This window comes from Selaginella moellendorffii, unplaced genomic scaffold (assembly GCF_000143415.4).
Source record: "Selaginella moellendorffii unplaced genomic scaffold, v1.0 SELMOscaffold_7, whole genome shotgun sequence".
NCBI lineage: Eukaryota > Viridiplantae > Streptophyta > Lycopodiopsida > Selaginellales > Selaginellaceae > Selaginella > Selaginella moellendorffii.
Window position 1 is genome coordinate 1382020 of NW_003314268.1, and position 17569 is coordinate 1399588.

At 48.2% G+C, this 17569-nt stretch overlaps 4 protein-coding genes across 9 annotated transcripts; 2 read left to right on the forward strand and 2 right to left on the reverse strand.

The window, feature by feature from the left end:
* Positions 1 to 2187: 2187 nt before the first annotated feature.
* On the forward strand, positions 2188 to 5042 carry LOC9652330 (uncharacterized mitochondrial carrier YPR011C). Of its 2 annotated transcripts, XR_002991964.1 has the most exons (15): positions 2188 to 2511; positions 2583 to 2669; positions 2743 to 2865; positions 2930 to 2985; positions 3055 to 3153; positions 3214 to 3445; positions 3504 to 3562; positions 3621 to 3687; positions 3743 to 4003; positions 4065 to 4183; positions 4249 to 4315; positions 4359 to 4455; positions 4504 to 4605; positions 4654 to 4787; positions 4839 to 5042. XR_002991964.1 is itself a non-coding variant. In XM_024671372.1 (14 exons), exons 1-13 carry the CDS (start codon positions 2254 to 2256, stop codon positions 4602 to 4604), a joined length of 1626 nt encoding a protein of 541 aa, XP_024527140.1. In that variant the 5' UTR covers positions 2188 to 2253; the 3' UTR covers position 4605; positions 4654 to 4975. The 2 variants fall into 2 exon arrangements, 1 of the variants encoding a protein (XP_024527140.1); XM_024671372.1 differs by having other exon boundaries at positions 4654 to 4975.
* Positions 5043 to 7727: 2685 nt separating this feature from the next.
* Positions 7728 to 11658, reverse strand: LOC9652331 (protein AUXIN SIGNALING F-BOX 2). The gene is made up of 3 exons (XM_002966498.2): positions 10504 to 11658; positions 9804 to 10434; positions 7728 to 9146 (listed from the first exon to the last, which is right to left on the reverse strand). Exons 1-3 carry the CDS (start codon positions 10977 to 10979, stop codon positions 8331 to 8333), a joined length of 1923 nt encoding a protein of 640 aa, XP_002966544.2. The 5' UTR covers positions 10980 to 11658; the 3' UTR covers positions 7728 to 8330.
* A 434-nt stretch (positions 11659 to 12092) lies between these two features.
* Positions 12093 to 16298, reverse strand: LOC9652779 (plastidal glycolate/glycerate translocator 1, chloroplastic). 5 transcript variants are annotated; one of them, XM_024671475.1, is made up of 15 exons: positions 16195 to 16298; positions 15772 to 16111; positions 15327 to 15633; positions 15006 to 15267; positions 14835 to 14950; positions 14662 to 14771; positions 14411 to 14588; positions 14219 to 14348; positions 13933 to 14142; positions 13416 to 13858; positions 13290 to 13363; positions 12713 to 13076; positions 12518 to 12640; positions 12361 to 12456; positions 12093 to 12309 (listed from the first exon to the last, which is right to left on the reverse strand). In XM_024671475.1, exons 2-9 carry the CDS (start codon positions 16039 to 16041, stop codon positions 13992 to 13994), a joined length of 1524 nt encoding a protein of 507 aa, XP_024527243.1. In that variant the 5' UTR covers positions 16042 to 16111; positions 16195 to 16298; the 3' UTR covers positions 12093 to 12309; positions 12361 to 12456; positions 12518 to 12640; positions 12713 to 13076; positions 13290 to 13363; positions 13416 to 13858; positions 13933 to 13991. The 5 variants fall into 5 exon arrangements, with proteins under 5 accessions (XP_024527243.1, XP_024527244.1, XP_002966545.2 ...); XM_024671476.1 differs by having other exon boundaries at positions 12093 to 12314; positions 12518 to 13076; XM_024671474.1 differs by having other exon boundaries at positions 12095 to 12456.
* On the forward strand, positions 16214 to 17472 carry LOC9652780. Its single transcript, XM_024671482.1, has 3 exons — positions 16214 to 16556; positions 17080 to 17268; positions 17323 to 17472. Exons 1-3 carry the CDS (start codon positions 16275 to 16277, stop codon positions 17419 to 17421), a joined length of 570 nt encoding a protein of 189 aa, XP_024527250.1. The 5' UTR covers positions 16214 to 16274; the 3' UTR covers positions 17422 to 17472.
* Positions 17473 to 17569: the final 97 nt, after the last annotated feature.

Here is a 17569-nt window from a genome sequence, read left to right on the forward strand (position 1 = left end):
ATAAAATAAAAAAGAATATACTAGAAAGGTTTTAAGAAATTTTATAAATTATAAAAATATTTATAAATTATAAATATAAGATTAATCTAAATGCATAACAACCATTAGATGGTAGAATATCCTAGGATATCCAAGTATATTTTATATATATCCACTACCATCCTAGCCCCCCTACAAGTTTGTTTAAGCAAACAAAAAATTCAAAGAGAGAATATTGAAGATTATATCATTTTTCAACCATCATTCAGTTTCTATTTCATTAGTTTCAATAAGCATCAAAACATTATTTATAAAAGATAATAAGACCATACAGCCCTTTTTTATTTGCAATTTTTCCTGAATTTCAAGTAAATTTATTCTCCCTTTGTATTTTGTGTCAGAACTTATAATAATTTTAGTGTTGTGATAACTGCAAATGATGTGTTTAAATCAGACATTCAAAATAATTCTTTTGTACAAACACATAAGTAGCCTAATGCAATTTTTCAGAATATTTGAACAAAAGCCTTTGGAAAGTTTAAGAAATATTTTAAATATCCTCGACTCAATATTTGTGGATTTTTTGGTGTTAGCAAATGAACTTTACCAGATATTGGAGAAAAATCCATAATGAAGATAGGCTTAGATCTAGAAATGCAATTTAATTTACACCATAATGATAAATGAAAGGTATACTGCCATTTCTAAGTACATCTATAGTAGAAGAAAGCACTCCTAAATTATTTCACAAATATAAAGAATGAGCTAGATAATTTCAAGAACTTTATCTCTGTATGGTGACCTTAAGTAAATAATAAATCGAGGTTAATTTCAAGTATATGTTGTATCCAATAAATCAAGTGGCTATAATAAAAATAACTAAAGACCACGATATAAAAATGAAAAAATAGAAAAAAATATATTGTTTCCATTTTTATTTTGGTACCAGGGATTACAATCAACTTCTTCAAGAAGTTCCTCCTTTGAATTTGCGACTTGCAGACTTGCAAATAGAAATTGCCTAAAGCTGAGATGTTGGAGCCTATAGAACAAACTCCCATTGAAAGGTTCATACTCAATTTCCTCACCAGCTTGAAAGTGAGCTCAAATGCACTTGCTATCACCACTTTTGACATTGTCCCAGCCAAGCCTATACCCCATTTTGTTACGTTTCACCTTATTTGACTAAATCACAATTTGACTCAGGAAAATGCCCGCGCAATCTCGGCCGCCAATCAAGAACAACGAAAAACACAAACCAGTCTCCTTTGATGGTCTGACAAAAGAGTCCTATCAAAACTCTCCACATCGCTCTCATATATAAGCTTCTCATGGAAACATAACGCTTTTATTCAAAGCATTGCTCAGTCGATCCACAATCATAGAGAAAACTTCATTGAAGGACGATGGAAAAGCTCATATTGTTCTCGCTGTTCTTGTCCATTGTCTCACGCTGCTTCGCTCAACTCGGCCAGACGAATGGTAGTGATTTTTCTGTAAACTTAAGCTTCACTGGTCCTCCATCACCAGGAACTTCATTGTCAGTCACTTGGTTGAACTCTCCAAGAAACTCCTCCACTGCTGTTCTCGCCAGCACTTCCGCTTCTTTTTGCCAGATCCAGATTCAAGCCACCAACACGCCGGTGCTGATCGGCCAGCCAACGCCAATCTTCTGGAGCTCGCCTTGCGCCCCGGGCCTAAACTGTTCCTCTCGATTCCAAGTCAACGGGAGCTTGGAGCTCGTCGTGATGGAGGAGGTGGTGTGGAGCACAAGCACAGATGGGAGAAATGCGAGCTTTGCGAGGCTCAGCGATGGTGGAGAGCTCTCACTTGTGACGTCCTCTAACCAGGTTGTATGGACGAGTAAGGATGGGCCACTGGCGGGGCTTTGTTTGATCAGACAAAGCAGTGCCGGATCATCCCTTGCAGTTCCTTGCGGCTTATTGATTCTGCTCGGGTCACTCCTTCTAGCGCTATGGAAGAGTGTGTAGATCTTCTATCACAATAAAATTCTTCCACCATTCCTTAAAAGATATCTCAGTGATCCACTAAGTCGATTCTTTGTCAGCTCTATAGATATATGTGAAGAACTAACTACAAGCACAAAGTGGGCGGTAGAGATTTGCCCGGGTGGAAAAATCATATCGGCTCACAATGTGCCAAGTTGATGCTTATCGGCTGTCCATGTGTCTTCCTTCTATCGTTAGACCCTAATCACTTGGCACTTGCCATGGAAGGTCTTTAGCTAGGTTTCTCGGATCGATCCATTCCTCCATGGCGTCGCTCGATCACAGGGAAGCACGGCGAGCACAGGTGCGCTGGGCTAGAATCGAGGGGCTGAGCCCGGTGTTGCCGATTCCACGCGATAATCTGGGCCTCGGCGGTGCTGGATTGGGATTCGCGAGCATCAGCTTGTTTGGACGCCGCAAGCCAGAGAATGCGGGCCGGGAGGAGGCTGCTCCGGCTCAAGCGGTGCCATACTCGCCGAAGCGCGGGACGTATGCGCATGACGCTCTACAGCGGAGGTTTAAGGTGGGATTTTAGATTGTTTTGTTTATTCCCATGCCGTGACGAAGGAAGATCTTTGTCTTTGGCTCTTTCAGGAGCTGGACAAGCAAAACGCTGGGCACATAAGCGAGAATGATCTGAAAGCGGTGCTCAAGAGCCTCAATCTCCCATCGTCGGAAGAGGTACTAAAATTCGGTGCTGTTAAGTGTTTGTTTTCTATTATCTCTTTGGTGTTGTGACGTTTTCTATGCACAGAATGTTCAAGAGTTTCTCGATTCGCTTGGTGGCAATACTGTGCCATTTGATCAGTTCGCGGAGTACGCTGTTAGCCGAGAAAACCTCCTGTTTGATACCTTCAGAGAGCTCGACAAGAATAACGTACGAATCATATCATGTCCGTCTAGTTCTTATTGTTCTCTGTTGTCTGTTTGGCTTGCAACAGACAGGATACCTTACTACGAACGAAATAAAAGCCGCGTTGGTGAAATACAAGTTCCGGTAGGCTGTGCAAAGTATGTGAATTGCGAAGTCTCTCTCTCGGTTTTCTTTTTTTTTTTTGCGTTTCAGGTTTTCGGACAGTGATCTGCAAGCACTTGCTCGGACCTACAGCAAAGTTGGTGCTGGTCCTTTTGATGAAAACCAGCTCTTTGATTTTGCTGATTACAGGTAATTCATATGCATTCTCGGTACTGGTGGTTGCGACTAAGAACTGAATTTTTACTGCAGGAATTGCTTGATGGCGTACAGTCAAAAGGATCTGATAGACGCGGATCAAGTTTGGGCTCGAGCTGCGATAGATGTAGGGGACGTGGATACATCTTTCCCTCTTATATCTGCGAAGAAAGGAAAAGCTGGCGACCTCCTCCTGTCGAAGGACAAGATATTGAAGCATTTGTCTCTTGGTGTGCTTGCCTCCGCAGTAACGAGGACGCTCGTGGCACCTCTGGAACGTGTGAAGGTACTACTCTTTTCACACCTTCCGAACATGACAAGAATTTGTTTGGCTGAAATTGCAGCTTCTCTCAACGGTGGATTCCAATATTGCTTTTGGGAAGGCTTTCGAAGAAATCCGGAAGTAAGCGGTTCTACTTACCTGGTTGCAGTTGCTGACATCACTTAGTGCTTGACTGCAGGGACGAGGGGTTTCAAGGACTTTTTAGAGGCAACTTACTGAATGTGGCCCGCGTGATTCCAACCAGGGTGCGACTTGCAAAACTCAAATTTGTTTCGCTTTGTTGACTGTTTGCATGTGTAGGTCGTGGAGTTCCTTGTTTATGACAAACTTAAAGAAACGCTGCTGAGTAAAAGAAAGCAGTCAGAGATTTCTAATTTCGATCGCTTACTTTTGGGGACGTTTGCGTCTATGGCTGGTGTTATTGCGGGGTATCCTCTGGATACCATGAGAACGGTTCTAGCGTCACAATTACCAAACAGGCATGTGGACGACTTGATGGTAAAATCTGCTTTGGACAATGGCGGATTTCTAAACTTGTACAGAGGCCTTATACCCAACTTGGTACGTAGTTTTACGAGCTGCGCTGTTTGCAATCTCTGATCCCTGAGTGTTTATTTGGCAGGCGAGGGCAGTACCATATACTCTGATAACTTTCACTGTATTTAATCATTTGCAAGAACGTCATAGACAAAAGACTGGTCCTGGTGGCGAGATTAAAACTTCCGTGGATGCTTTATTCGGGTAAGCGTTGTCTTACATTTTTGTGAAACCTGGTTTGACACGCGCTTGGCCATTTTCCACTTTAGGATAGTGGCGGCTACGGCGGCACAGACCCTGGTGCATCCTCTCGAAGTGGTTCAACGGAGGTTGCAGGTATCGTTGAGAGAACTTTGACCTGGATTAATTACTTGTACAGGCTGAGACTGCAAAGCAAGGAGTACTGGTATACAATAACATGATAAATGCTTTCCAAGTTATCCTTGAAAAGGAGGGTGTAAATGGCCTTTATTCAGGTATGTCGTGAATACTTTCGTTCTGTTTTGACTTGAGAAATGTTACAGGGTTGGCCGCAAGCTATGTCAAAATTGTTCCTGCGACTGCGATCTCCTTACTCCTGTATAAAGCGCTCAAAGAAAAGCTCGACGATAGGCAGAGGCGATAAGGTACTGCACGGTTTGTTTTCTGAGTGCCTCAAAATGGTTCATCTGCAGGTTTGGCGAGTCACGTGTTCACTGTTTTAGCTGCTTCCATTGTGGAAACTACTTATTGAACCACAGCTTCCGAAAACAGTTTGAACGACTTGATTAGTCACACGACTTGGGAGCCTGAAAAGGAAGGCCTTCAGGTATGCCTTCGGCAATATACGCTGAAAACCTTGTTTCTTTGGAATTACTAGATTTGCTCCTGCAACTAGCAAAGTCACCTGGTTCTATATCCACAAGACCATTAGAAGTAAAGTTCACGTACTCAATGAGCTTATCTCTCCGGTATGCGCCTGTACTTCTTTTGGTTTTTGCACGCGATCTTTGTGTCTTGTGCAACGTTTGTACATTGTTTAAGACGGTTCTCTGACGAAAAGTTGCACAAGGCATGACGATTGCGAGATGTTTCGAAGGCTAGAGCATAGGCTTGCTGGTAGTGGTCGGCAATGGTGATCTGGAGGAGAGTATTCTAAGATGATCGCGGCTGGCTGGTGACAATAGTTCCCGCGGCTAGATAGGCAGGAAGTTGAAGCGTCACGCTTGAGAGTTCCGGGTAGCAGAAGGAACACAGGGACATTGTTGGGGCTGCATATGGACAGGATCAATCAGGGAAAAGCTAGCTAGCAGCAAAGCGAGCTGTGGTACCGTCGAAATGAGAAGTTGGCGAAATGTGACGAAGAAGGGTCGTCCAACAGAAGGGACGTATCAAAGTCCGGGAAAATGGAAAGACCCAAGGAAAAGGAAGGCGGAGGCAGCCACGCGTTGGACGCAGACTGGAAATTCCAATGAATGCGCGTGTTGGGCGTCTCCAGACAACGACGAGGACGTTGATAAGTTAAATCAATATGAAGTACCAGGTAGCAAGCAAGCCAAGCAGAAGAGGCAGGGGGAGAGGAAAATCACAAGAGAAATGATAAGCTCCGCGATTAGAAGGCTGATGGTGGTGCATTTGGTGACGAGGAAAGGAGGCAGCAGAGTAGCAGCAGTAGCAGTGGCAGAAACAGCAGTAGCAGAGGAGCAACTCATCAGGCACAGACCACCTCTTTAGTGTTTTTCTTTTATGCTGTTCTTGCTGGCTATGGTGGGGAGAGGTGGGAAGCTTGGGGAAGTGTCACATACACAGGGAAGAGAAAGAACAGATGAAGGATTGAAGAAGAGGAGGCTGCTGTTGTACTAGACACACTCTAGTACAGAGGTTTGGACAGAAGGTCATAATTGGCATCATATGAATTCTCATCTCATGCAAGGAAAAACAGCAGCATTTAATAGCTGTCATGTGGCACACAAAGCTCACACACACACTCCCACACACTAAGTTTGGGAGCTGGCATTGGTGGGGAGAAGAGGCAGGCATTGTTTGCATGCTCAGTAAATGAATGCCCAGGATATTCTCTTAGCTTGTAAGAGCATCATTGCATGGTTCCCAAGTGGAAAGGTGGTGGAGTTTTGGGGGTTAGAGACCTCTAGAGAGAGATTAGAACACATGTTTGCTATCTGATCGTTGGGGGCCATGAATTGATGAACTTCTTCACCCTCTGTGAAAAGGATTGTCTGTGTACACAGCCAGCAAGCAAGCAACCAGGGGTTTCAACTTTACAGTATTTATTTGCATAGATTAGGAGGAGCAGAGAGGCAAGGACAAATTTGTTCCAGGCTAGTGACAATGGCAAGGCTCTCAACCAAGAACAAGAACAATTTCTCTTTGCAGCAGCAACAGTCAAATAGTGGAGGGGAGACTGCTGTTGCTGGTGCCACCCAATGTTAGGCTGGCCGCCTTCACTACCCTTGCTCTCAACTCTTTCTCTCTCATTTTATAAGACAACTGTTGGAATCCTGCACCAAGTATATATAATATTATTATATATTTCCTAGTTTTCTGTTCTGGTTGCAGTTTAAAATTCCAAATTCAGGACTCTTTGTATGATATGTGGAGTGTTTTCTCTTTCTTGTATGATATGTGGAGTGTTTTCTCTCTGCTGTGCATGGCTGCCAACGTTTTTAAAGCGCCCCCCTCCTCCCACCTGTGGAAAGGAAGTTAGGGATGTGGCTGAAATTGGCCTGTTATTGTTGTTTGTTTGTTTGCTTGCTTCTAGCCTAGTGGTCCACCTTTGACCGCACCCCTCCACCCTTTTGTTTTGCTTGGCATTATTCTTACCTTTTATCACCACAACTGCTAGCCATGCAACCAAAGATCTCAGGAGAAAAAGAGGTGTGTGTTTTGTGGGTGGTAAAAGATTGAGATGAAATGAGAGAGAGAGGCCCCAGCCAGCCAAGCAATAGCTACATTCATTCAATTCAAATCTTTTGGGCATTCTTTACCACCTTTTTGCAACATCTGACCGGGCGCGTCCGTACCGTGGATCTGGGCCCGGGATTTAGCACGCCCATCGAAAGTGAGATGGTTGACGACGAGGGGAAGAATACTGAGCATCTGGATTGCCCTGAAATTTTGGGAGTGATGCGATCTTGGTGGTGGTGTATTTCCACGAGCCTTTCCTTTAGGTGGAGGCGGGTGAAAAAGTCTCTCGCCCAAAATTCAACAGGCTGGAAAGGCAACGAGTTCTCAGCCTTTCAAGAACTTGAGATGACAAGAGTATACGGAAGAGGAAGAATTTCCAGCTCCATGCTCGTTTACGTTTCGTTCGTTCTATCCATCAATCAATCAATCAAGCCATCCAAGGTAGAGATTTGGGCACAAATGTGGTAAGAAAAAGGTGGTGCGGCTGGCTTTTCATTGCATTCTAGGCAGCTACTAGCTGCTAGCCAGCTACAAGAATTCATGTAAAGCGCAAAAAAAAAAAAAACAAAAAAAAAAGAGAGAGTGGTCACTTCATTTGTTTTGTCCTTGCCTCTTTTTTCTTCGATTTCGTCCCCAACGGGCAGCGAAAATTCGTCCCCTAGCTAACCTAAAATCTACGCATCAGTCAAATCTAGAAGCCCTCTCGCACCAGGAATATCCCTCCACGTTTTGAAATTCAAAGGCTTTGGCGCGCGCGCGAAGTGCGGAGATTGGACGATCGACCGAATCGAATTCTTCCCGGCGAGTGAGGCGAGTGGAGGAGAGGAGAGTGGAGTGGAGCGAGTGAAATCGACCCACACGACTTTGGAGTGGGCGCGGCAATGATTAATCATTGAATACAGGGAGATTTTCCCAGCCGGAGGTACAAGGCATGGCGGCCAGAAGTGCCCAGAAAGAGCAACAAGCAACGACGAACAAGGAACAAAGGAACGGAAAAAGCAACACGGCAGATAGCAGCACAGCTAGTGCTAGAAGAGCCAAAAAAGATAGAGAAAGCAAAAGCAAAACAAAACACCCCCTCAAGATCTGGACAGACAAAGCCTGCGCAGGGAGGAAAGCAAAGAAAAGGAGAAATTTCATCATCGCTCACTACGTCTCTCAGATCCCCTCCTTGTCTCTCGCGAGAAAAAGCTACTCCATGCGTGCTCAAAGGAGGGAGGAAAAGAATTTCAAAGGAAAAAGGAACAAAGAAGAAGAAAAGGAGAGACAAGAAAAAAAATCACCACCTTCGCTGCAATCTACAAACAATGTTAGCCGCTACTCTTCTCCGGAACCAATTCGCGCATCCATCGTCCAATCCTCTCTCGCCCAATTCCCAGCTCTCGATGGAGAAAATCTCCACGACCCAAGACCCAAAATCCTCCCAGGACCCAGGGCGCTCGCTCTCCTAGATGCTCGAATTGGACGTGCCCACCGCGGCGCCGCGCACCCACCGCCAAAAGTACTCCCCGCCGCGCAGCCCAATGACGCTGGGCGGGCGGTCGCTCCTCGCGCTCGCCATCACCGTACGGTAGACGTACAGCATATCCACCGTATATTCGTCCTCCGTGCTCTCCTTGACGAGCTCCACGTTGAGCCATGGCAGCTTCTTGGACAGCTCGTCGCAGCCGGCGATGCTCACCCGGCAGCCCGAGAGCCAGAGGAAGCGCATCGTCTCGTAGCGCTCCAGCCCCGCCAGGAGCGCGCGATCGCCAAACGGGCAGTCGCGGATCTCCAGCTTGCGGATCTTGGTGCATCCCCGGAACACCGCCTCCAGTCCCACATCGCTGTCCGCCGCGAACGCCACCGAGAGCGTCTCCACGTTCTTGCCGAATTCGCCGATGTACTGGAAGGCGCGATCGGTGAGCAGGCCCGAGACCGCGAGGCGCTTGAGCTCCTTGCAGTTCTTGACGATGGCGCCGAATCCCTCGTCCAGCGGCTCGCCTGTGACGTGATCCGGCTGCCGGGTGGTGATGATGCACAGGCGGAAGCGGCGCATCTTGGAGCAGGCGCGCGACATGGCAGTGATGGCCGAGTTCGTCATCCGGCGGCAGAAGTAGAGGATCGAGGAGAGGTTGGCGCAGCCCTCGGAGATGGCGAGCAGGCCTTGCTCGGTCACCACGCCAACGCCCTCGTGATCCGCCGGGAACACCCGCAGCTCGCGAAGATCCTTGCAGGTGTTGGCCACGATGCGCAGCCCCGCGTCCTCGACATTGTCCTGGAGCTGCGACCAGGGGAGAAAAGCAAAAGTGAGATGGATGGATCACGGATCGATCGATCGAGAGAATGCATGGGCTTTTTGACTAGATCGATCGAGAGCGAGCGAGAGGCTGCTTGCCTCCATTCATGAGCGAATGAATCGCAAGCAATCATGATGCAAGAGAAGGGATGCCAATGGCCACACCAGCAAAAACCGAAAAAGCAAAAAGGAGCAAAAGTCAGAGAGGCTCGCATGTTCATTGTTCAGAATCAAACCATCACGCAGAAGGGGAAAAAAAAAAAAAAAAACGAGAAAAGAAAAGAGAGAACACCAGAGAAGGGGACAGCCACAAATCGACCTGGAGACGACCCAAGAGGCAAAACTCAGCGCAACCCAGCTCGTGATTCCCGCGGCCGGGTATAACCCATCAAGGAAATCGCGAATGCACGCCCGTAACAAGGAGCCCACGATTGAGATCACACCCAACCAAAAAGAAACGCAAAAAAAAAAACAAACAAAAACACCGCACAAAAGCAGGGGATCACATACCATCAATGCACGCACACGAACACTACTACTACTACTAAAAGCTCGCCTCGATCGATCAATCACCATGGAGCAACAAGACGCCATAGAACCATGAGAAATCCAAGAGCGAGAGCGAGAGCGAGAGAGACTTACCCACAACCTCTGGAGCTTGTGGCAGTGGCTGAGCAGCTGGAGGAGATCCGCGTTGCGGAGGTTGGCGTAGCTGAGGTTGAGCGAGAGGAGGTTGAGGCAAACCGGGTAGAGCGCGATGAGACACGGCGGCTCCGCCTCCCAGATCCCGGACAAGCTCTGCAGCTTGGTGCAACTCGAGAGGCACGCACCCAGGTCCTGAATCCGCTCCCACTGAATCATCTCCTGCTGCTCCGGAGCCGGCTGCGGCGGCTGCACCTGCACCTGCACCTGCATCTGCGCCTGAAGCTGCTGCGGAAGCGGAAGCGGAAGCCCGCCTACGCCAACTGCTCCGCCGCCGTTAAGGTTCCCGATGCCGCTCATCGAGCCCGTGCCCAGATCCGTGAGCTGCGGCCCGCAGCGGTGGAGCAGCTTCTGCAATTGCCACAGCGCCACCTTTTTGTTGAGGCCCAGGCTCCGGAGCTGCGGGTTGCGGGCGACCAGCGCGTCCAGGGCGTCGAAGTCCACCGCCGCGTCCAGGCAGGAGAAGTGGAGCGCGAGGAGCGAGGTTGTGCTGTCCGGGAAGGCGCTGATCCAGTCCACGCTGCTGTGATCCTCCACCAGGCTCTCCTGGAGGTTGAGCTCCTGCAAGTTCCTGGAGAGATCATCACGGCGATGGCGATGAGCATTCAATCAATCCGTCCAGAGGAGAGGAGATGCTTACCGGCAGTTCCTGGCGATGGAGGCGAGGCCCTTGGTGCTGAAGCCGTCGCAATTGTTGAGCACGATGACGCGGAAGCCTGGGAAGGAGGTGGCGAGGAGATCGAGCGCCTCGTCGCTCACGCACATCCGCTTGAGGCGGAGCTCCTCAAGCGGGAGTGACGCGTGCGCGAAGGTGACGATCCATGGCAGGAGGTAGGCTCCCCAATGCGGGGGCAAGAGATTGAAATCCGCGAAGCGCGGCTTGCCCTTGAGCGTGAGGGAGCGCACCTTGGGGAAGCGTCGCGCGACGAGCTCCGGCGAGACCGAGTAGCAGTTGCCGATGAAGAGGTTGGCGCGGCTGGCGGCCTCGGCCTTGTACCACGACTTGCAGACGAGCGACACCGAGTTGCGATCGCGGTGGGAGGAGAGGAAGACGAGGACGTGCTCGAGGATGTCGTCCGGGAACTCGTACACCATGTCTCGGGCGAAGCCTCTCATCAAAGCCCGGCGATTGGAAGCGATCTAGCTTGAAGAGTGGGGGTGGAGAAACAGGGGAGCGGTGGATCAATCGGCGGGATTTGGCGCGTGGGTTCGCGAGTGGAGGGCTGCTCCTGGCGATTGGGAGGATTCTAGAGCGACCCAAGTCCCTATCTCCAGCTGTTCTTGTCTCCTGGCAGGACCCATCAAGACCAAATCCCTCTCGCTCTCTCGCTCTTCCAAGTTGCGTTTGAATCCACCAGCATCTGTGTCTCTCCCCGGCCGCGATCTAGCTAAGCACAGCTATGGCCGCGTGGGATCCCTTGGAACCCCCGACCACCAGCACAAGCCACAGCGCGCTTGTTCTTTTGCTTGTTCTTCCGTCTCTCCTTTATCCCCTCCCCCCCCTGTTCTTGCGCTCGCTCGTCGGTGCCACCCACTGTATCAGACACCTATTCGCTGCTGGTGGTCCGTCCTCCTCATCCATTCTCGCCATTCCCGCCGGGTCAAAGCGCCCAGATCGCCGAATCCATCTCCTCCATCGCCGCAAGAACGACCACCCGATCAAAATCAATCAATCAACCTATCACCGCTTTCCTTGTCTTCCCTCTCCAGGATCGAGAAGAGGAACTCTCTAGCTAGCACCAATTTCTTGGCTCTCGCTCGCATCGCTCGCTCTCTCGCGACTCGCGAGCGACAAAAAAAAAAAACATAAGAAAAAAACACACACACTCACACCCTTGATTTCGAGCACACTAAACTGGATTTGCGTCAAATCTTGGGGTACGCTTGGCTGTCGGATTTGAGAGCGCGACTGACGTCCGCCGGCCACCCGCCTCGTATAAAGCGGGAAAACGGACCGTATCTCGCATTAACCACGCCGTAGCGTACTGCTCTACATACAGCCCTAAGCACCCGGCGAATATTCGGGCTTGCGCTGGTCAAGCCTTTGACCGCATATTCCGCCAAAGATGCGCCCCTCTAAATGGCCCATCATAAATTTTTGTGCCACGTTGGTACTTGGAAAAGTAGCCGTAGCATTGTGCATGATCATCATCAGCCAACGTACTTACTATCATTCGGGCGAGAAAATAAAAGGAAAATTCTCCAAGGTGTTTTGCCTGCTATGGTTAAGATTTGGTAGAGATTTTTTATTTTTTTTAGAAGTTTGCTTCGCGGATCCCCCATTCAGGCTCGATCAGGCATGTCGGCGTCTCATTTAAATCGCTGTTCTAGCCTGCTTTTGTTCGTGTCTCGAGTTTTATGATCCGATCGGTGTAAGTAGCTGCTAACTTTGAGATGAAATGTCCACTCTCGGCTCAACTCAACTCGATGCGATGCGAAGACAATGCTGCGCTAAACTCGCTGGTTCGTCCTAGTAATCCAAAATGGGTACTTTTACCTCGTAAGTTTTTCCGTGTAGCGAAGCTCGCGCTCGCAGTCCTTTCAATCGATTTAACAATCGATCCTGTTGCAGAGGCAGCAGCGGCGGAGATATCTGCATGAGAGCCAAGCAAAAAACTCGTGAATGCAGTGAGACTCGACGAAATCATGCTTACCAGTGCCACAACTCCATAGTTTAGCTTTAAAAAACCTACCTCGATCGATGGCTGATAGATGGGCAGAACGTTTTTCTCGCCCAGCCATGGCGGACCAGAAGCTAGCCCCTCTCCTTTGCCTCTCTGCCAAAGCCGTGCCTTGTGTGAGTGAGACGAAGAACGAAGAAGATGGAAGCAAAAGGAGTGATAGCTTACTTATTTACTCGCTCCTCCTTTCAAGGCACGATGAAAAATGATATCTTATGATCGCTGCTGCTACCTCTGATTCCTGGAGTCTCTGCTCGCTCGCTGCTCGCATTTCTGTGCATGGCGATCAATGCAATGCCTCTTTCCAGTCTGGACTGATCCAACTCCGATCTGATTGATCGTTTGATTCTTCCGAAATCCCTCCAGGAAATAAAAACTCTCCCCTCGCCATAGGTGGTGGGGAGGAGCTTGTGTATTCCTTCACTTTCTCCAGTTGCTATATATACATACCTCTTCCTTTTGCGCTGGTCAGTGGTGGTGGATGATTGATATAAAAACCTTGCATGGTTTTTCTTTGCGCTCGCCTCGTTTTCTGAGACAAAATCGACAAAAGTAAGTGAGGAATCCAACAGCAGCAGCGACTCTAAACGCAAATCCCTCTAGCTAAGCTAAAGAATGCTTGTTTATTTTTGTGATCTTCTCGGAGCACGAGGATCATGACGAGTAACTCTCATGATCTCCTCTCGCTGGTTTGATCCCAAGCACTAGATGGGTCGTGAGAGAATCGAGCAGTGACGCTACATACCTTGGATCCGAGGACGAGCGTCATGACCCAGCAGCGTCGTCATCGCGAGGGACCAGCGATTATAGCCGAAAACCCTGCCAACATTTTAACACGCTCTCAAGTTTTTGCATAAACAAAACCTCTTACGGAAAAGCGCGAGCAAACAAGAAGAAGAAGCGTCGATTACTTTATTCCCTGCGGCTTTTGCTTCTCAGGAATGATTGAAGCGAAGCTTCTTTCCTTCGCAGAGAGAAAAAGATATAAAAAAACGAAAGGAAAAACAAATTTTTAGACGAAGATGAGGAAGAAAGAAGAAGAACCTCGCATTGAAACAATGATTGTGTTCGTAGGAGAACTTGCATCGTCTCGTCGCCAAGGAGAAATAATTTAATCTTCTTTCTCCCAGCGAATAAACTCCGCTTTTCTCTTTCGTTTAGCGGCTGTTCATGATGGTCCAGATTTAATTCCGGTGCTCCATTTGTGGTAGCTGCTTTTTTGACTTGGATAAACAAATACTTCCACCCCAAAGTTGCTGCGTTCATCTGGGAGATTTTCGTGCAAGACCAATGGGAGGAAAAAGCGAAAGCTCTCTGTGAAATGCAGCAGCAAAAATATACGAATCAATCAAGCAATCAATGCCGAATTGAAAAAGTCGCTCGCGTACCTCTGAGAAGTTTGTTTCTTTTTTCTTTCTATTGCCTGTTCCTTTTTCTCCATTGGCAACTAACCGGCCAGAGCGACGAGGCTTTGCTGGACAACGGGAACTGCGGCCACCACCGACGAGATTATTCCCGTGAGAGCATAAGCTATCGCACAAAACGGTAGTGCCTCGGGTTCTTTTGCGGATAGCGCTGCAGTGCCTAATCCATGAGCACTGGCAAGAAGAAAAAGAAGAAGAAGGATCAGGACGATGATGAGACATTAAAGTTCACGCATTTTAAAATGCAAACCTGGAAGCTGTAGCCATCCCTCTAGCAATCGGGTCGTCCAGTTCGAGCTTATCCATTAATGTCTGCGCGAAGTTTGCTCCGACAAGACCGGTCAACACCACAACTGCTGCTGTCAACGATTGATTTTGAGCTGTAGAAAATACCTGGGAGCTTACAAAACGATTCAATAGCAGGATAAAGTGAAAAGCAAACCTTCGAGTAGAGACGAGATTGGCAGCGCTAAAGCAACAGTAACACATCTCGGTACTATAGCTCGAGTGAATTGTCCGTCCAGGCCGAGGACTCGTCCAGCTGCTGCGGTGGAATACAGAGAAAAAAGCGACGATGCAATAACTGCTGAAAAAATCTCCGCGGCGTGCCTCTTGACAAGCTGAGTTTGGAAGAAACAAATTACTCTAAGTGAATGAACGAACGAGTCATATAAGATCTTACAGAAACGTCACCTTTCTTTGACGAAACATCGAGAACGAGAAAGAGAGAATCACCGAACCAAGAAATCCCATGAGCAAGTCACCGGCACCAGGATCCCTAGGATTCTTTGTCAAATAAGCTCCTGACAAAGAGGAATTTGACAAAACACGAATAAGTTGCAAAACAGGTTGCACAGGAAGTGTACCTAGTATTGATTCGAATCCTCTTTGCGTGAAAAGGCCGAGCAAGAACGCGGCCAGGTCTGCAGCTATAGCACAGCACACAATCGGATGGAGCACCTTCTTAAGATCCGCTGGGAAGCTACAGCAGACAATGAAACAAAAAGTCGGTTAGAACTAAAGTTGGACGAGCAAACCTTGAGCCCAGCATATATCCGAGAACAGTTGCTGCAAGTAGAAAAGGCAGCGCTGTTGCTGGAAATGATCCAAGAGCCCCGGGAGACAAAACCGCTAGACCAAACGACAATACAAACACGATGGACCAGGCTGTTATCTCTTTCGTTGTGAATGGAGCAGGCTTTGGAGTCGGCTCCGTGGGCTCTAGCTTGGTTCGAACGATTCCCCTGACAGCCACCGCAGTGTATCCCGCCACAGCCAAAGTTGCAGCCCATCCAAAAACTGCCAAGGAACAAACTATATCAGTAATGCCAAAACTTGAAACAGTTCTTTTATCTTACCGAGAATGGCACCAATCTTTGCACCAGCGGACGCAGGAATACCTTTGGTTGCAAGTGGAATGACGACCAAGGAAGGCACATAAAAAAGTGGCAGCCATCTTTGTATGAACGTGATCGCTGGAGAAAAAAAGGAGACCACCGACGCAGCCGAGTCGGGTGATGCCGCGTCCAAAACGTTGAGGATGACGAAGATGCAAAACATCCCAAACAACGCACTTGGAAACTTTATCGACGCTGAAACGAAGAGTTTCTTGAGTAGCTTATCCAGTCCCAGGAAAATTCCCAGTGACACTCCCAGATGAGCCACCTACATTTGCAAGAAAACTTCAGTACTTCGAGAACTTGGCCGATAGAAAAAAAGAAAACGAAAACGAAAACCTGGATCTACCTAGGACAAAAACTCAAAAGAACTTACTCAGATCTCTCAACATAGAAGAAACATTACCTGCGTGAGTGCCAGAGAAGAAGCTCTCCCTTCTCCACTGTTGTGTCCTTCGGTGCTCGAGGATCTTCGCACGAGAACGAGACGACGATTTCTTCCCGAGAGCGCAAGTAAGTTACTCTGGATGTCCAGTCCTCCACCACCACCAAGTCTCGAGAGAAGAACACGACCAGTTCCACTTCGATTTCCAGGCTCGCAGGTATTTCTCTTCCATTTCTCTGGAGGATGGCAGCTCGGGCGAGGAGATCTGAGACTTAAACTCAGCAATGCCATCGAATCTACGTACCAATCGGCTACCAGGGATCCACTGTTCTTCCCGTCTCTTATCTCGTGAAGCCCAGACCTGTGGAAGAAAAAAATTCTTCTATCTTAAAAAACCACCCAATAAAACCATGCCACTTCTTTTGTCGGGACCACGACACATACCTTTAAGTGTAACCGAAGGAAAAAAAGAGAAACCCTTGCTCCTCCTCTCCGTCGATTGATCGCTCCAGCTCCATCGATTGATGCGAATGGCGCTGGCGGGGATCGCCGCGGCGGGAGCTATGGCAGCCGGGGGAGTGGCGCTGTGGAAATTCCGGCCCAAGGATCCCATCTTCGAGGTAACCTCGATCGAATTCAAGGGATTCCAGATGCGCTTCTGCACGGATTCGCCGATGCTCATGGCGGTGATCGATGTGGAGCTGGTGCTGAGCATCAGCGTCACCAATCCCAACGTCGCGCCGATCGCGTACACGAGCACTACCATGGACATCTTCTACCATGACACACTTCTAGGGCAAGCCAAGGTGAGTTCTACTATACTTTCTATAGTTTTCTTCGTTCTTCCAAGAGAATGTCAAGGCGTGCTAGATCTTTTTTTTTTTCTCTTTGTCTTGATCAAATCAATGCTTTGAGATGGCAGCCAGCATTTTTTCGTTAGATCATCCATCACTCCTGTCAAGAATTGTTCTAGATTGGGAACACGTAGAAACAAGTTATTCACAAGGAAAACTATGAAAAACAATTGTGACCAATCAAGATCTCGATTGTTCACGATTGCTCATAGTTTATCCTCGTGAATATCTTGTTTCTTCGATTAAGGAATTGCTACATTGTTTTCCTCGTGAATTGCCTGTTTCTTTGATCAAGGAATTGCTACATTGTCTTGGTTCGCATGAATAGCACTCCAATCTCTTCTTCTTCAAATTTGAGCTAGAAATCTAAACTTCCGTAGAAATCGAGAGCTTGGAAGTTCTTCCAGAGCTCGAGAGCGTGCATTCACGTCTAAACAACAACAACAAAAAAATTTCCTTTTTTTTTTTCTTCCAGGTTGACGAAGGCACCCAGGAGGCCGATTCCACCAAAATCCTGCGCGTCCCCGCCAAGCTCGATGGCCTCCAAGTCACGAACCACGTCAAGGATCTCATCAAAGACGTGTATAAGCGCGAGATGCTGCTCCACTCCACCGTCACGATCTGCGGCGCCGCCAGAGTCTGGAAATGGCGCCACAAATTCGAGGTTTGTCGTCTCAATTCATCGCGCTCAAATCTCTCAATCGCGCTGGTCTTCCAGGTTCACGTCGACAGCGACATCAAGGTCGATCCAATCTACCTCGACGTGATCGAGCAGGAGAATCGCGTCCATATGGAAATGCCGCTGGTGGCGGGATGAGAAGCTCTGTTTTTAGGGTTCTTGAATAAATGTCACTCTGTTTTTAGGGAATTTTGTCCCCTGTTTCTAGGGCTATTGCGAGTTTCGCCGATCCAAGCGTGATTTCCACGAATTATTTTAGTGGGCTCGCAGCTGCCGGACAGCTGCG

What these genes read in the sequence shown, in the direction of transcription:
- LOC9652330 (XM_024671372.1), top strand. Translation starts at nt 2,254, where the DNA reads ATGGCGTCGCTCGATCACAGGGAAGCACGGCGAGCACAGGTGCGCTGG. An exon ending in CCCGCGTGATTCCAACCAGG is followed by an intron (nt 3,688 to 3,742) that starts GTGCGACTTGCA and finishes TTGCATGTGTAG; the next exon opens with GTCGTGGAGTTCCTTGTTTA. An exon ending in GAGGCCTTATACCCAACTTG is followed by an intron (nt 4,004 to 4,064) that starts GTACGTAGTTTT and finishes TTTATTTGGCAG; the next exon opens with GCGAGGGCAGTACCATATAC.
- LOC9652779 (XM_024671475.1), bottom strand. Translation starts at nt 16,041, where the DNA reads ATGGCATTGCTGAGTTTAAGTCTCAGATCTCCTCGCCCGAGCTGCCAT. An exon ending in AGGATTCGAATCAATACTAG is followed by an intron (nt 14,772 to 14,834) that starts GTACACTTCCTG and finishes CCTCTTTGTCAG; the next exon opens with GAGCTTATTTGACAAAGAAT. An exon ending in GGGATGGCTACAGCTTCCAG is followed by an intron (nt 14,143 to 14,218) that starts GTTTGCATTTTA and finishes TCTTCTTGCCAG; the next exon opens with TGCTCATGGATTAGGCACTG.
- LOC9652780 (XM_024671482.1), top strand. Translation starts at nt 16,275, where the DNA reads ATGCGAATGGCGCTGGCGGGGATCGCCGCGGCGGGAGCTATGGCAGCC. An exon ending in CACTTCTAGGGCAAGCCAAG is followed by an intron (nt 16,557 to 17,079) that starts GTGAGTTCTACT and finishes TTTTTCTTCCAG; the next exon opens with GTTGACGAAGGCACCCAGGA. An exon ending in AATGGCGCCACAAATTCGAG is followed by an intron (nt 17,269 to 17,322) that starts GTTTGTCGTCTC and finishes CTGGTCTTCCAG; the next exon opens with GTTCACGTCGACAGCGACAT.
- LOC9652331 (XM_002966498.2), bottom strand. Translation starts at nt 10,979, where the DNA reads ATGAGAGGCTTCGCCCGAGACATGGTGTACGAGTTCCCGGACGACATC. An exon ending in TCCATCGCCAGGAACTGCCG is followed by an intron (nt 10,435 to 10,503) that starts GTAAGCATCTCC and finishes TGATCTCTCCAG; the next exon opens with GAACTTGCAGGAGCTCAACC. An exon ending in ACAAGCTCCAGAGGTTGTGG is followed by an intron (nt 9,147 to 9,803) that starts GTAAGTCTCTCT and finishes CCCTGGTCGCAG; the next exon opens with CTCCAGGACAATGTCGAGGA.